The 17,600-nt window shown below is 52.2% G+C and overlaps 1 protein-coding gene across 1 annotated transcript; it reads left to right on the forward strand.

Annotated features, from left to right (window-relative positions):
* Positions 1–773: 773 nt before the first annotated feature.
* Positions 774–12,449, forward strand: CAPN11 (calpain 11). Its single transcript, XM_045542209.1, has 21 exons — positions 774–1,001; positions 1,369–1,438; positions 3,333–3,451; positions 4,616–4,749; positions 4,887–5,055; positions 6,334–6,417; positions 6,511–6,596; positions 6,843–6,917; positions 7,098–7,258; positions 7,485–7,663; positions 9,366–9,377; positions 9,699–9,910; positions 10,208–10,247; positions 10,343–10,408; positions 10,493–10,550; positions 10,674–10,738; positions 11,047–11,115; positions 11,533–11,611; positions 11,707–11,823; positions 12,259–12,317; positions 12,423–12,449. The coding sequence occupies exons 1-21, from the start codon at positions 774–776 to the stop codon at positions 12,447–12,449; spliced, it is 2,109 nt and encodes a 702-aa protein (XP_045398165.1).
* Positions 12,450–17,600: the final 5,151 nt, after the last annotated feature.

Raw genomic sequence — 17,600 nt, forward strand, 5'->3', positions numbered from 1 at the left:
TTATACACAGAGTTATGCATCCATCAGCACAATCAATTTTAGATCATTTTAGCCATCAACTTCCAGTTCCCCGTCCCCTTAAGCCCTAGGCAACCACTAATCCACTTTCCTTTCCGTTTCTATCTAGATTTGCCTATTTCAGACATTTTATATAAATGGAGTCATACAATATGGAGTTCTTTGGGACTGGCTTTTCCAACTTAGCATGTTCGTAAGGGTCATGTGCGTTGCAGCACGCATCACCGGTTCTCTGTGTGGTTGGATATCATTCCATTGTATATACTGTCCGCATTTTGTCCATTCTTCAGCTGATGGACATTGGAGGTTTTTCCCACTTTTGGGCTACTATGAATAATGCTGCCATGAACATTTGTGTATAAGTTTTTACATGGGCATATATTTTCATTTCTCTTGGGTATATTCCTAGAAGTGGAATTGTTGGGTCACATGTATGTTTAACTGTTTAAGGAGCTGCCACACTCTTTTCCAAAGTGGCCACACCATGTTCAGTCCCACCAGCAGTGTCTGAGGATTCCAATTTCTCCACGTCTTTGCCAACATTTGTTATTATCTTTTTATTATAGCCATCCTAGTGGGTATGAAGTGGCCTTGATTTCAGTGTGGTCCTGATTTTTATTTCCCTGACTCATGATGTTATTTTTTCATGTGATGACTGGTCATTTGGATATCTTCTGAGAAATACCTATCCTGTTTTTTAATTGGGTTATTTGTCTTTTTATTATTAAGCAGAGCCCACTTTTCCCAGTAAGGGAATGGTGGCTCACATAAACAGCAGTCGACTCAAGGCCAAGGGTGTGGGCCAACACCACAGTGCCCAGAACTATGGCAAACAGAGCTTTGAGGAGCTGCAAGCAGCCTGTCTGAGGAAGGGGGAGCTGTTCAAGGACCCCTTGTTCCCTGCCAAACCCAGCTCGCTGGGCTTCAAGGAACTAGGCCCCAACTCCAAGAATGCTCAAAACATCTCCTGGCAGCGGCCCAAGGTGGGCACTGGAAGGCAAGGCATTGGGGGGGGGGCTTGTAGTGACTCCCAGTCATCTTTACAATCTCCAATCCCCCACCACCCTATCCTGATCCCAGCACTGGGCTCCACCAGAGGTGGCTGGGTGCAGGGGGGGCGGTTCCGAACAGGCTGAAGCCAAACCTCCCGGCTAACCCTTGGGAAGTCACTCACCCACCTTTGCTATCACAATCCATAGCTACGCCAAACTGGCCCTGCACCCTCTCCCGCTCCCCTTACCTGTTCCCCTAGAACTTGGAGGTAGGTATCTATCCTTCTCCAGTAAAGGTGGGAGGGAGGCAGGAAGCAGGTGTCCTGGGCCTCAGGAAACCTTTATTCCTTCACTGCAGGACATCAGCAGCAACCCTCTATTCATCGCCAATGGGATCTCTCCCACGGACATCTGTCAGGGGGTGCTTGGTGAGTAGGGTGCAGGAAGATGGTCTCTACTGTGTGGCGGGGTGAATCTGGGAAGAGGGTTAGGAGCCCAGGCTAGAGTGCAGTGGCGTCATCATAGCTAACTGCAGCCTCCAACTCCTGGGCTCAAGCGATCCTCCAGGGTATCTTCTGAGGCTGGAAAACAGGGACCCCCTAGGTTCAGACAACCTGCTTCTGTACCCTCCCTGGCCCTCCCGAGTCTAGATTCCCCGCCCCCCCGAACCCCCACTGCAGTCTGGGTCTGAGGGTGAAGCTGGAAGGATATATTGGTTATTTGTGGCTACATGATAAATTACTCAAGACTTAGTGACTTAAGTCACAACAAACATTTCTTATCTCACAGTTTCTGTGGGTCAGGAATTCGGAGGCAGCACAGCCAGGAGGGGCTGGTTGGGGATCTCTCATGAGGTTGCAGAGATGTCAGCTGGGGCTGTGGTCATCCGGAGGCTTGGCTGGGGCTGATGGACCCGCTCCCAGATAGCGCACTCACACGGCAGGAGGCCTCGCTTCCTTGGCATATAGGCTGCTCCACAGGGCTGCTTGAGTGTGCACACAGCATGCCAGCTGGCTCCCCCAAAGTGAATGGCCTGAGAGAGAGGACAAGGCAGAAGCCATAATTCCTTGTATGACCTAGTCTCAGGAGTCACACACCATAACTTCCACCATATTTTATTTGTTAGAAGCGCGCACTGAATCTGGCCCACACTCAGGGGGAGGGGAATTAGGCCCTACCTTTTGAGGGGAGGATGGTAAAAGACTTTGTAGACATATTTTGAAACCGCCACAGGTGCTAGAACCTGCTCGGTCTCAGGTGTCAAATTGGAGAGCCATAGGGTCCACTCAGCCCACTCCCCCCAGGCTCCCGTACACAGCCCTGGGACAGACCCTCCTCCCTGCGCCTGGTCCTGGTCCACAGTTTCCTCCAAACCCCTCATTGCCTCTTTAGGGAGAAGGCCAGGGTGGGCTTCCTCTGGGACTGACTCTGTCCCTGTTGGGGCTCAGAAAAGGGTGGGGTGTGGGCAGGGCAGAGGCCAGGAGACCTCACGCCCCAGGGCTGCTGCTGTGGCTCACTGGGCTGGAGGGTCCCTGGGCAATGGGTGGGGAGAACTGGCTTCTCCCCGGTCACCCTGATAGTGATGGGGATTGGAGCATCCTTACCCTTCCTTTCTTGCCCTCTGCTTCCCCCTTGGTAATCACAGATGCCCTCAACCTCAGCCTGGCCTGGGGTGTCCACCACCCTACCACTGGCCCCCCCAGTGAGGGCTGAGATGCCCAGGAGATAGATGGCAACGGCTGACTCATGGCGCTCTTCCCCCACGGGCCAGGGACACTGCCCCTGTTCCCCCATCAGTGCCCAGGTCCTGGGACCCCGCTGGGGTAGAGACTGAGCCCTGAGTCTCCAATATAATGTGATGATGTGATGGAGAGACGTCTGAGACGGTCACAGCCACACCTGTGTACTCCCGGGGGTGGGGGGGTTGTGGGGAGTGACTGGATTTGTTCAAGGGATGGGAGAGTATGGGCTGTCTCCCAGAGAAAGCAGGTTCCAGAGCGGGGAGCAAGACCCTGAGGCCCAAAATACTCCCTCCCCAAACTCTAAAAAACAGAAGCATGTGGCTCTAATTTGTGAATCTCTCCCATAAATGAAAATGTACAGAAACTCACCTCCCCAGAGCCCGTCCCTCTGCCCTCAGCCTTCCGTTTGCCTCCTTCCTGAGCACTCTTTATGGAGCTGAGGGAAGGCGCGTCTCTGCTGGGGGGCGGGATGGGGACAGGGCCAGGCTCCTGCTCCTCTGGGGCTTGGATTCTGGGCCCCCCCCACACACACACACACAGGCAGGGTGCTCACGGGGCAAAGCCCTGCCTGTCTTTCCAGGCGACTGCTGGCTGCTGGCTGCCATCGGCTCCCTCACCACGTGCCCCAAACTGCTGTACCGCGTGGTGCCCAAGGACCAGGATTTCAGGAGAAACTACGCCGGCATCTTCCATTTCCAGGTGAAGGGCAGTTTGAGGGCCAGAGTCACTTTGGGGCGTGTATGTGCATCTGTATGTCCGTGTGTATGTGAGAGAGAGAGAGAGAGAGAGAGAGAATGCATTTCCGCTTTGAAGTTTACCTTTTTCCCTTTTGAAAAACAACATTTATTGGGGTGGGATTTTGCCTAATTATTAGAGAAATATCTGCTCAGGAAAGAAACCACGTAAGCTAATTTTTTTAAGCCCCAAAAGAAAATAATTGTTATCTGTTTGTGGCCCTCCTTCTCCCTTTTCCTTCTCTCATGATTAATTATGTACATGTATGTGTGTGTGTGTGTGCATATATGTGTAACATTGGTAGTCTCTGTCATGTAAATTCCGTTACCTGCCCCTTTCATTTAGCAACATGTGGACAAATTCTCCATGGCATAAAATATTTCTGAGAATCATGAGAGCTTTTAAGACCTCAGAGATCCTAAAGTCCAGCTGTCTTTTTTCAGAGGAGGGCCTGCGGTCAAGAGGTGGGTGGGGGCCGGGCGCGGTGGCTCACGCCTGTAATCCTAGCACTCTGGGAGGCCGAGGCAGGTGGATCGCTCGAGGTCAGGAGTTCGAGACCAGCCTGAGCAAGAGCGAGACCCCGTCTCTACTAAAAATAGAAAGAAATTATCTGGCCAACTGAAAATATATATAGAAAAAAATTAGCCGGGCATGGTGGCACATGTCTGTAGTCCCAGCTACTCGGGAGGCTGAGACAGGAGGATCGCTTAAGCCCAGGAGTTTGAGGTTGCTGTGAGCTAGGCTGACGCCACGGCACTCACTCTAGCCTGGGCAACAGAGCAAGACTCTGTCTCAAACAAAAAAAAAAAAGAAAGAAAGAGGTGGGTGGGGTTCACCCGCAGGCCATGGCAGAACCTGGGAGGAGGAATTGCGGTTCAGGCTTTTCGCTGCCTTCCCCTCACTAGTCAACCACTCTGGGGAGTGGGACCACTGACACTGGCGTGTCACCGAGCCTGGCCACCAGGAGGCGCTTGGATGACAAGGTTTCCATGCAAGGGGTGTGTGTGTGTGTGTGTGTGTGTGTGTGTGTGTGTGTGTGTGTGTGTGTGTGTGCGTGCACGTGTGTGGTGGGGGACCCTGGGGCAGACAGATGGCCCTGCCCCACTGAGGCACCCTTGCTGCCCACAGATTTGGCAGTTTGGGCAGTGGGTGGACGTGGTGGTGGATGACCAGCTGCCCACAAAGAATAACAAGCTGGTGTTCCTGCACTCACCTGAGAACTCAGGGTTCTGGGCTGCCCTGCTGGAGAAAGCCTATGCCAAGTGAGTGCTGGGAACCAGGGACTGCTGGAATCAGAGGAAGAGGGGCGGGGCAGGCAGGACACATCTTCACCACACCCTCTGCTGTCCAAGTTCACACCTCATCCCAAGCCCAAACAATGCCCCCTCTGTGTCCACAGGCTGAGCGGGTCCTATGAAGCGCTGTCAGGGGGCAGCACGATGGAGGGCTTTGAGGACTTCACAGGGGGCGTGGCCCAGAACATCCAGCTCCAGAGGCCCCCTAAGAACATGCTGAGGCTCCTTAGAAAGGCCATGGATCGATCTTCCCTCATGGGCTGCTCCATCGAAGTAAGCCGAGTGTGCTCCTGCCTCAGGGCCTTTGCACCTGCTGTTGCTTTCACTCGGGAGGCTCTTTCCCTACAAACCTGCATGGCTAGCTCCTTCTCATTCACATTTCAGCTCAACTGCTCCTTCCTCAGACTAGCTTTCCCTGCCTCCCCGTCTAAAGTAGCCCTCCCCACCCTATTTACTTTCTACTTGGTTTTGATTTTCTCCCCGACATTTATCATGATCTGAAATTATATTCCTTTTTTTTTTCTTAAAAGAGGGCTGGGGGAGGAGGGAGGGAGGAGCTATCTTGCCTATCTATGTGTTCATTCATAGCCCATCTTCTCCAGACAGCACTCACATCCACGAGGGCAGTGACCGTATTTGGCTCATTCACTGCTGGGCCTTGGGACTTAGGAAGGGGCCTAGCATCCAACAGGCACCCAGTAAACATTGGTTCGAATAAATAAGTGAGCCTACAGTGCTACTGTATGACCCAGCAATTCCATTCTTGGACATTTACCCAAAGAAATGAAGACTTGTATCCCCAAAAAGCCTGTACATAAATGTTTACAGCAACTTTATTCATAATAGCCAAAAATAGGAAACAACCTAACGTCCTTCAATAAGTAAGTGGTTAAACAAACCGTGGTGACTATATACACAGACTAGGACTCAGCGATAAAAAGGAATGAGCTATGAGATGTGCAGAAAACTAGGACAGCTCTCAAGGGAATGATGCTGAATGATGAAGAAAGCCAACCCCAAAAGGTTCCACACTGTATGATTCAATTTATGTGACATCCTTGAAATGACAGCATAATAGAGATGGAGAACAGATCGGTGGTCGTCAGGAGGCAGGGCAGGGGGGTAGTGAGAAGAGGTGGGTGCGGGGGTAACAGGCAACACGAGGAGGGATGCGGTGGTGATAGAAATGTTCTCTGGCTTGACTGTGTTGGTGGCTACTTGAGATTACACATGTGGTGAAATTGCATAGAACACACACAAATGAGCACTAGTAAAACCAGGGAAATGCTACTAGTGAAACTATTAATAGTAGCGCTAGGGAAGTCTGTATAAAGTTGAGGGGTTATAGCAATAGCAACATCCTGGTTTTGATATTGTACTGTAGTTTTGCCAGATGTTACTACTGGGGGAAACTTGGTACAACTGCATGTGAACCTACAATTATTTCAAAATAACTGTAATGGTTTTTAAAAAATGAACCTGGAGAGTTCTCACCTTTCTTCTGTCCCTCGGACCAGACCCTGAATGTCCACCCTTCCTTCTGTTCTGTAGGTCACCAGCGAGAGTCAATTGGAATCAATGACCCAGAAGATGCTGGTGAGAGGACACGCTTACTCAGTGACTGGGATTCAAGACGTGAGTCCTGGCAGCTGTGCCCTGCCCTGAGGGCCACGAGAAGGGAGAGGACTTCCCCGACACTGTGCCCTGACCTGTAACCGCCTCCCCCAGGTCCTCTACAGAGGCAAGATGGAAACACTTATTCGGGTCCGGAATCCCTGGGGCCGGATTGAATGGAACGGAGCCTGGAGTGACAAGTAGGTGCACCTGACCCAGCTGAGGGGTGGGCTGAGGACACAATGGACACCTCGAGCAAGGCAGTGCCACGGAGGGATGGATGGTGTCCCGCCTGTGAGGACAACCTGTGCACCAGGGCAAGCCTTCCCTCGAGGTTCTTCATCTAGCTCAGGACGCCAGTGGGCAGCATTCCAGAGTCCCGTGGGGAGGAAGGAGACGCCCCCGGCCCCCCACCCCTCTCCTTCCACGGCCTGTCTCTGCTCCAGCTCCAGGGAGTGGGAAGAGGTGGCCCCAGACATTGTGACAAAGCTGCTGCACAGGAAGGAGGACGGGGACTTCTGGTCAGTGTGGCTTGGGTGGACTTGTTACTTCCTCCATGACCCGTCCTTCCTCTCCCCTGCTGCCCTCCCCACTGAGCCTTGGCTAGCAGTTTTCCTTTCACAGGGCTCCGGGGGGCTTTCAGGGGCGGGGCCTGCAGGTGCCAGTGTGCGGCTGACAGGCTCCACCCCACCCCACCACAGGATGTCCTACCAGGATTTCCTGAGCAACTTCACACTCCTGGAGGTCTGCAACCTCACGCCCGACGCGCTCTCTGGGGAGTGCAAGAGCTATTGGCACACCACGTTCTACGAGGGCAACTGGCGTAGGGGCAGCACCGCGGGGGGCTGCAGGAACCACCCCAGTGGGTGAGGGGGTTCAGAGGGCTGGGGGTGAGAGAGGGACCACAGACTCACTACGAAACCAGGCCTGGGGCACAAGGTCACGGGGGTCAGGGTCCACGAGGTCAGGGATCGGTTAGATCCTGTGTGGAGGGGGAGGCCTGTGGCTGGGGAAGCTGGGTCCACCCCGGAAAGGGCACGGCCAAGGACTGCCCCCAGCGTAACCATCCTGACCTGCTTCCTCCACAGACACATTCTGGACCAACCCCCAGTTTAAGATCTTTCTCCCTGAGGAGGATGACCTAGAGGATGACTCAGAGGATGATGCAGTCGTCTGCACCTGCCTCGTGGCCCTGATGCAGAAGAACTGGCGGCAGGCACGGCCAGAGGGGGCCCAGCTGCAGACCATTGGCTTTGTCATCTTCTCGGTGGGTGCCTGGCCCCCCAGCCACTCTCGCCCCCTCATCTGGCCTCGCCTCCTTCAGGACCCTTCCTCCCCAGGGTCACTGCCTGCCTGGGGGTGGGACATGCTCCAGCAGGCCCCACAGCCCTGACTCTCGAGTGGTTCTTTGTGCTTTTTTTTCCTTGAAACGGGGTCTCATCCTGTCACCCGGGTTAGAGTACATCAGTATCATCATAGCTCAAACTCCTGGGCTCAAGTGATGCTCTTGCCTCAGCCTCCTGAGTAGCTGGGACTCCAGGCATGTGCCACCATGCCCGGCTGATTTTTTTGTTTGTTTTTTGCATTGAGTATTCTGTTGCTGTAAAATTTTTAAATTCTTTTTGTAGAGATGAGTCTCACTCTGTTGCTCAGGCTGGTCTCGAACTCCTGGCCTCAAGCGATCCTCTCACCTCAGCCTCCCAAAGTGCTAAGATTAGAGGCGAGAGCCACAGCCCCCGGCCACTTTGTGCTTTTTGAAGCAGTGCCAGCAGTTTTCCTTTCACAGATATTTTTTCATCTACAACACTTAGCTGGCACGTTCTTTGTGCCAGACATTGTTCTAAAGAACCCCTTTGAGGATGAAGAAGGAGCTTGAGGGCCAGAGAGGTGAGGTCACTTGCCCAAGCTCACACATCCAAGGGTCAGAGGCAGAGCCTGTGTCCTGATTCCCAGACGCTCTCAGCCTTCTCCACAGTCCCCAGAAAATGTCCCCCCAGCTGCGTCACCAGCAGCACTCACTCCAGGTCCAGGGACAAAAAGAAATCCCTGACAAGCATTTCCTACACCAAACTATGCTTTGCAAAATTCTAGAAATGGCTATTTGTTCATTCACCTACATTCACTTATATAAACAAGTATTTATGGAGCAGTGCTATACGCCAGGCCCCCGGCCAGTCTCCAGGAGTTCAATAGTAAATGAAAACAAATACAAGCCTCGCCTTCCTTCGAGGCCACGAGGCCACCAGGCCTAGGAGTGACATGCCTCAAGACAACATTCTCAAAGTTCAATAAGTCAGGAGAGGCTCTGCTCCGGCCTGTGCTCTGCAGTGCACATGAGCATATGAAAGACACTGACAACCTAGCCCTGCTGTACAGCAACCTATTTAGCTTGTTTTAACTCACCCTTTTACAAACTTACTTGTCCTCAATCCTCAACTTCAATAATCCCCTACTGAGTCCCTGCAGGATCTGAGTGTTCCATGAAAAAGCATTCTGGAAAATGCTCTCCTAGGTTTCCATCCCAGCTCTTTCGTTTTTTAGTAGGGCAAAGTTGGGCAAATCTCCTCACCTCTTTGGGATTCTGTTTCATCTCTTTAACTTGGAATGATAAAAATCTACCCCTGGGAAACTTTATGTAAATTGTACTTCACCATCCAAAGCTGAGGGACCCTTTCTTTTTTTTTTGGTAGAGGCAGGGTCTTGCTATGTTGCCCATGCTAGTCTTGGACTCCTGGTTTCAAGGGATCCTCCTGCCTTGGCCTCCCAAAGTGCTGGGTTTGCAGACATGAGCCACCATGCCCAGCCTGGGGGATTCTTAATGCCAGAGCCCATGCCCCACCTCATCACCAGTGTCCTACTGCCCTTAACACCCCCCCCCACACACACTATGTACACCCCACCGGGCTTCCAAAGGCCTGAGCCCCTTCTCCACCCTAGGGTTCTGATCCTCCTCTCTCTTCCCTTCCCAGGTCCCAAAGGAGGTACGGAAGATGAAGACGTGCGGCTGGTTCCTGGGCAGGCCTCCCCCCACCCCCTGGTTGCATGTGGATTGGCAAAGGGTGGGATTTGGTGAAAGGCTCTGGGGAACATGGCTTAGCATTCCAGCCCCTTAGGGCTCTTGGTGGGGGTCAGGAAAGGAAGAGACCATATTGGGGTTGCCTACCGCTTAGGTGGGGTTCAGGCCGGGTCAGTTGGTGGAGATACGTACTTCCAAACCTGCCCAACCAGGCCATTCACCTTAGGGGACCCTCTCTCCCTGACCACTCGCGCCAGTCCTGTACCCACCTCCAGGGCACATATAGTTTCAGACCATCCAGGATATCCACTTGAAGAAGGACTTCTTCATGAAATATCAGGACCTCGGCTTTTCCGAGACCTTTGCCAACTCGCGGGAGGTGAGCAGCCAACTCCGGCTGCCTCCGGGGGAATATATCATCATTCCCTCCACCTTCGAGCCACACAAAGATGCCGACTTCCTGCTTCGGGTCTTCACAGAGAAGCACAGCGAGTCCTGGTAAGCGGCCACCCCTCACTGCGCCAAGGCCCCCAGCCCAAGAGCTGCAGGATGCCAAGCTCAGGGAGCTGTCATCTGGTCCTCTCCTACTTTGTCCCTGTTTTACAGTCAGGGAAACTGAGGCATAAGGAGGTGAGATCCCAGTTAGTAGCAGAACCAGAGCTAGAACTAGAACCCAGATTCCATGGAGCTGTTCCATGTTGCTTCAGATACACGAAGCTCCCCCAGACCACCCCACTGAAACCCCCCGTCTCCCTGACCCCTGGTAACCCCAAGCCTCCAACCACTTTTGCCCAGGGAACTGGATGAAGTCAACTATGCTGAGCAGCTCCAAGAGGTGAGGGGGGCTGTGGGTTGGCGGGTGGAAGGAAGCATCAGGGGGTGTGAAGGAATCTTCTGGACTGGGTCCCTCCCCACTCCCTTCCCCCCCAGGAGAAGGCCTCTGAGAAAGACATGGACGCGGACTTCGTACACTTGTTTGAGATAGTGGCAGGAGAGGTAAGCGGGCCACGGCTGGGGGCTGAGGGGAGGCAGATGTGGGGCTGAAGGGGCCAGAGCGGGGCTCACGGTCCCCCTCCCTAGGGCATGGAGATAGGCATGTTTCAGCTGCAGAAGCTGCTCAACAAGATGGCCAACAAACGTGAGTCTTCCACACCCGCCACCCGCAGCCCACCCATGCTGTGCCCATCTTGACCAGCCCTTGTGTCCCCCACAGTACCCCGCTCACTCCATCTCTTGCTTCTCCCCCTTCCCTTCCTCATAGTCAAAAGCCTCAAGAGCAGGGGCTTTGGCGTGGACGCTTGTCGCTGCATGATCAACCTCATGGATGTATCTTCCTGTCCAGTGGGTGGTCCTGCCCAGGGCCCTCCCACCCCTGTCCCCTGACCCGCAGCCCACCCAGAGGTGGCCACCCCTGGCCAGCCATGCCCTCTTCCTGATGGGGATTAGGCTCTGGGGTGGCAGAAGATTCCAATTCTCCTGGTTGCTACCGTGTGGGAACCCCAGGTCTTGGGCTCCCTCGGTCAGCCCCTGCCTTCCTCCACCTTCAAGCTACACAGAGACGCCGACTTCCTGCTTCCTGTCCCCCAGGACACCCTCTCCATTCCCTTCTCTGCTATCCTTGACCACTCCCCCAGAAAGACGGCTCTGGCAAGCTGGGGCTTTCAGAGTTCCAGGTTCTGTGGAAAAAAATCAAGAAATGGACGGTAAAGGGCACTGCATGGGCAGTCTATGGGGGTGAGAAAAGGAGGGCTTCGAGAGGGATGGGACTGGTAAGGGACAGCTAGAAGCGAAGCCCCAACTACACACACACATAGGAAAAGGGTCTGTTGGGGTGCTGGCATATTAGCTAGTCAAAACATGTAATAACCAGTATAGCCCAGATAGCAGCCAGTCGTAAGGATGCAGGCTGAGAGCACTGGGCAGGGGACCGGAGGCCCCCTGCTGTGCTCGGAATCCACCCTTCAGTCACCTGATGATAGGACTATTGGGAACCCCAGGGGCCAGGGTGGGGGGGCCATGGGGTCTTGGGCAGCTGTTGTGAGCCAACTGTGCTAAAGTATGTCATTATTTCAACCATGGTGCCTTGCACACGGCCCTACCACGTCTGTCTGTCTATTCAGGACATCTTCCGAGAGTGCGACCAGGACCACTCAGGCACCTTGAACTCTTATGAGATGCGCTTGGCTATTGAGAAAGCAGGTGGCCGGGGTTCAAGAGAGGGCTTTGGGGCAGGGAAGAGGGTGGCAGCAGCCAGAGGCCTGGGCCTTTTCCCTCCGCACTTCTCTCTCTCCCAGGCATCAAGGTGAACAACAAGGTAATGCAGGTACTGGTGGCCAGGTATGCAGAAGATGACATGATCATAGAGTTTGACAGCTTCCTCAGCTGTTTCCTGAGGCTAAAGGCCATGTTCGGTGAGTTAGGCACCTGCCCCCTCCCCAGCCTAAGCCGGGGCCCTCTCCCACATACCCACCCTGGGGAGCTGCTCCAGAGCTCCTCCCCGATACAGGGCACAGGTGAACTGGATTCAAATCCCAGCTCCGCCACTTGCTGGTGCTGCGACTCCAGCAAGTCACTATTTCTCTGTGCCTTCATCCCACCTCTATAAAATGCGGATAATGACAGTACTGCCCTCACAGGATTAAACGATTGGTCCATGGAAAGCGCTCAGAGCTGAGGCAAGGCTAAATGAGTTGTAATTAATTCCTTGCTGGGCTAGAGGATTTATCTGGGGAGCAACAAGGAACAGCTTCTTTGGCCCTTTCTGACATCCCACCTAGTTGGGAATGGGTCTTTCGGACCATTGACTCGGCTCTCACCCTCTCTCCCCCACCTCCTCCCTAAAACAGCGTTCTTTCTAACCAAGGACCCCAAGAATACTGGCCATATTTGCTTGAACCTGGAGCAGGTAAGTGGGGAGGGGTGGGAAGGGATCTCACTCTCCCTGGCCGTCCTGCCCCCCCCCCCCCCCCCCCCCCGCTCCCATCCTCTGATCTGCTTCCTCTCTGCACAGTGGCTGGAGATCACCATGTGGGGGTAGAGGCGCTGCGGGGCCCCCTCCCACCACCAGGAGCAGGGGTTCTGGCCAAAGAGGGTCTCAGGTCTCTGCCGATGGAATGGGCCCCACATGGCAGTGCCTGGGCCCCAGCTGCCATCTCTGCTTAAGCAGTGGGACCTCCATGCCCACCCTCCCAGCTCAGAGGCTTCTCTTCTTCCCCAGCCAGGCTTCTGGTGGCTGGATTTCCCCCCCAGTCTCTCCCTCTCTCTGAGTGTATTTTACTGAAGAGTAAGTTTCACTTCCCCAGTGCCCCCTGGCTGGGGAGGCCACGAATAGGGAAGGAACTTGTAGCCCATCTCATGCCCTCATGCTTTCTGTCCTGCCCCCACCTGCCCGCTGACCACCCCTCCTGGCACAGCCTCTCTCTTCTCCCCCTCCCGTGGACATTATAATAAACAGCACACATCACTGGCTTCCAAGTCTCTGTGTTTCTGTGCCAAGAAAAGACTGAGGGGGGTGGAAGTCACTTCTCCAGCACCAAAGGGGACCGGGTGGGGTAGCTCTCAAGGAGGGTGGTAGGGAACACTTAGAAATGCGTGGCTGTCACAAATAACCAGGGGCCCCTGGTGGCATTTATGGGCAGTGCCAGAGTGCTAAGTGCACAACATCTGGGGGCTGAGCTGGGCTGGCAAAGGCAGTGGCCACAGAGCCCTGAGCCTCCTCATCTCCTCCCTCAAACTAAGGCCCCCAAAGGTGGCACTGCAGGGGTGTCAAAATCCAAAGTCTGCAGCAGCCAGCAGGTGTGAGACAGGGAGGGGTGAAGACTGTGGTGTTCAGATTCAAATCTTTATTATTCTTGTGAGGAATCTGTTGCCCATCAAGCTCATGCCCTCACAGGAGGGATGGGGGAAAGGGTCCTTGATTCACCAGTTCTGGGGTCTCCACCCTGCCCAGCCTCCTGCAGCAGTGAGAAGACCCAGGCACCTGCAGCAGCCCCTCAGCTGCACTTCTCCCCTCCTTCCAGGGCACTCCCTGGCTTCCACTCTGTCTCTGGCAGGGACAGTGGGGCTGGACACATGGGCTTTTCAGCCTCTAGGGCAGAGACGGCCCCCAACTTCCCTTAGATGAGAGACCTGTCATCCCCAGACAGGTCTAAATCCTTCCTGTCTGTGTGTAACACCCAGCTTCCTGGGGTAACTGGCTTCCTTCTGTGTGTACTGAACCCCTCTATGCTCAGCCGGGGACTGGCGGTCCCACCTTCCTTGATCTGGTGATTGAGGACAGGCACCAGCAGTGCCCCCCACCGACCCGCCACCCCCACTCCGGATTTCAAAGACTAAACCCATCAGCCTGGATATAAAGCTGCCTCTCCCTCCATTGTCACCACCCTAGGCCCAGCCCCCACAGGAATCTTCTGTCCTGGAACCCCTCCCCTCCTTCTCCACCTCCAGTCTGGCCTGAAAGAATAGGTCACAGTCTCTTAAGGAACCTCTTAAATGACTGGCCCCTGCGGCTCATCATCTTTCCTCTCAGAGAGCTGGCGGCCACCATCCTTGCAGAGCTGCTTTTGGTGGGGTGCGAAGGGCCCGGGGCAGGCAGGGAGGTCAGGAAGGTGCTGAGCCAGCCCTTGCTCCTTCCTAGGGTGAGATGCCGGCCACATCAAGCCAGGATGGAAGGAAGCAGAAAACCTCCCAGATCGGGATTATCGCCTATGTCTGTAACAAAACTGGAGCGACTCATGAACACACCTCGCATAGTGGCTCCAGCCGCACATTCGCTAGCTGGTGTCCTTGGGCAAGTTGCTTTGCTCTCTTAACAGTCTCCTTTTTCTCATCTGTCAATTAGGGGCGACAACCTATCTCAGAGGGGTGCTGTATGGACAACTGAGAGAATGAAAGTGAAGCACTTAAGCATACTAGTTTTTTCCCACTTCAATATGATTTATAATAGTAAAAAAAAAAAAAGAGGAAAGAAAAAACAAGTGCTCACTTGTAAACACAGTAGATACTACACATGATAAAATATCAAGCCACTGAACTAAATAACACAAACAGCTGGGCACAATGGCTCACACCTGTAGCCCTAGCACTTTGAGAGGCTGAGGCAGGAGGATCACTTGAGCCCAGGAGTTCAAGGTTGCAGTGAGCTATGCTCATGCCACTGGACTCCAGATAAGACTCCATCTCTAACATAAATAAATGAACAAACACAAATGGCATGATGCTTGTGATATAAAGTTAAATAAGCAAGAAATACTCCTTGACATTAATGAGTGTTTCCTGGCATTAAATATGATTAGCAATGGCTATATATTAATACAATATTATCTAAAATATGGAAAATGAGACATACCATTCTTCTACTCCTCTGACTCCACCCCAGCTCAACTTCACTTGCCCCCTTACCCATGCCTGGATGCCTTGGGAGATCCTTCCCACTATGTCCTTGCTGTCTACCAAGGACTTGTAACCACGGGCAGGCAGCCCCACACTCTCTGCTCTTCCTGTGCTGTCCTCTGTTCAGAGCACCAGGCAGCTGAGTTTTGCTGGGGAAAGGCACTAAACCCTGCTGCCCACATCCTCCCGTTCACGGGGGCTAACCTCAACTGAGGCCACATGACAATCTAGATTTCATCTCCTGATGACTAAGTGCCATTCTCCACCGCCACTGCCCCCGGTTCCCCCAGAACCTTCTCCACAGCCTCCAATTTTACCGCAAAGACTAAGGCCATATGAGAGGAACAAGTTCATCTCCAGGTCTCCCCTCCCTCAGAACGCCTTCTCAGCTTCGTCCTCTGGTCTCTGAGAAAGCGGGGTCTTGTGCTTGAAAACTATAGAGTACCAAGCAATAGACCAGATGCCACACAGCAACAGCTGTAGAGCCTGACAATGTGCTGAATGGAAAAAAAGTAAAGCAGGACGAGCTCATTAGCTTTTTTAAAAACAGTTTTCAAAAAACTGTAGTAAAATACATGGAACCTAAAATTTGCCATCTTAGGGCCTGGTGCAGTGGCTCACACCTGTAATCTGAGCACTTTGGAGGAAGATTTTTTTTTTTTTTTGAGACAGAGTCTCACTCTGTTGCCCAGGCTAGAGTGCCGTGGCGTCAGCCTAGCTCACAGCAACCTCAAACTCCTGGACTCAAGCAATCCTCCTGCCTCAGCCTCCCGAGTAGCTGGGACTACAGGCATGCGCCACCATGCCCAGCTAATTTTTTCTATATATTTTTAGTTGTCCAGATAGTTTCTTTCTATTTTTAGTAGAGATGGGGTCTCGCTCGTGCTCAGGCTGGTCTCAAACTCCTGAGCTCAAACGATCCACTCGCCTTGGCCTCCCAAGTGCTAGAATTACAGGCGTGAGCCACCGCACCTGGCCCACTTTGGGAAGCTGAGCTAGAGGATTGCTTGAGGCCAGGAGTTTGAGATCAGCCTGGGCAACATAGCAAGACCCCCCTCTAAAAATATTTTTAAAAATTAGTTAGGGCCGGGTGCGGTGGCTCACGCCTGTAATCCTAGCCCTCTGGGAGGCCGAGGCGGGTGGATCACTCGAGGTCAGGAGTTTGAGACCAGCCTGAGCGAGACCCTGTCTCTACTAAAAATAGAAATAAATTATCTGGACAACTAAAAGTATATATAGAAAAAATTAGCCAAGCATGGTGGCGCATGTCTGTAGTCCCAGCTACTTGGGAGGCTGAGGCAGTAGGATCGCTTAAGCCCAGGAGTTTGAGGTTGCTGTGAGCAAGGTTGACGCCACGGCACTCACTCTAGCCCGGGCAACAAAGTGAGACTCTGTCTCAAAAAAAAAAAAAAAAAATTAGTTGGTTATGGCGGTGAAAGCATGTAGTCCCAGCTATTTTGGAACCTGAGGAGGATCTCTTGAGCCCAGGAGTTCAAGGCTACAGTGAGTCAGGATCACGCCACTGCACTCCAAACGGGGCAACAAGCAAGACCCTCTCTTAAAAAAAATTCCCATCTTAACCATTTTCAAGTGTACAATTCAATGGCATTATTTTCAATTCTCTTGGTAGATTCTTATACATCTTTCCAGAGTTCATCTATGCAAATACAAATATATAAATACATATTCTTACTTCTCCAACCTCTTTGCACAAAAAGTAGCATGGTATACACACCAGTCTACACACTCCTTTTTTGACTTAAAAATATATATATATATATTGAGAAAACTACAGATTAGCAGGGGGAGGAGGCTAGAATGATCCATCTGGTAATTGATTAGACTTGGAGATAACAATATGAATTCATGTTTAGCTTAACAGAGATATAAATGATTATGTAATTATAGATCTATGAATATACAGGATACAGGTCAATATACACAAATGTATTTCCTTAATCTTTCAGCTGAGAGGCCCTAAAAGCAACAATATTCCAGTAGCAATGAGTCCATCTAGTGCCCAGTACTTGGTTTCTAATACTATTCTCCAAGAAATAGGAGAAATTTGATGTGGGGTACACAGAAACTCTGTACCATCTTCATAATTTTTTTTTGTAAATCTAAAACCATTCTAAAATAAATAGTTTATTTTTTTAAAGTAATTAAAATATATATCCTGGAAATATTTTTCTGTTGGTACATAGAGAGCTTCCTTGTTTATTTATTATTTATTATTTTTTTTTGAGACAGAGTCTCACTCTGTTGCCCGGGCTAGAGTGCCGTGGTGTCAGCCTAGCTCACAGCAACCTCAAACTCCTGGGCTCAAGCAATCCTTCTGCCTCAGCCTCCCGAGTAGCTGGGACTACAGGCATGCACCACCATGCCCAGCTAATTTTTTCTATATATTTTTAGTTGGCCATATAATTTCTTTCTATTTTTAGTAGAGACGAGGTCTAGCTCTTGGTCAGGCTGGTCTCGAACTCCTGAGCTCAAACAATCCACCCTCCTCGGCCTCCCAGAGTGCTAGGATTACAGGCGTGAGCCACCGTGCGGCCCATTTATTTATTTTTTAAAGACAGTTGTAGCTCACAGCAGCCTCAAACTCCTAGACTCAAACGATCCTCCTGCCTTAGCCTCCCAAGTAGCTAGGAATATAGGAATATGCCATTGCACCCAGATAATTTCTTTTTAAGTTTTTGTTTTTTGATAGAGAAAGGGTCTTGCTATCAACATGCCCAGGCTGGTCTCGAATTTCTGGCCTCAAGCAATTCTACCCGCCTTGGCCTCCCCAAAGTGC

The sequence above is a fragment of the Lemur catta genome, chromosome 2 (assembly GCF_020740605.2).
Source record: "Lemur catta isolate mLemCat1 chromosome 2, mLemCat1.pri, whole genome shotgun sequence".
In the NCBI taxonomy this organism is placed as follows: Eukaryota; Metazoa; Chordata; class Mammalia; order Primates; family Lemuridae; genus Lemur; species Lemur catta.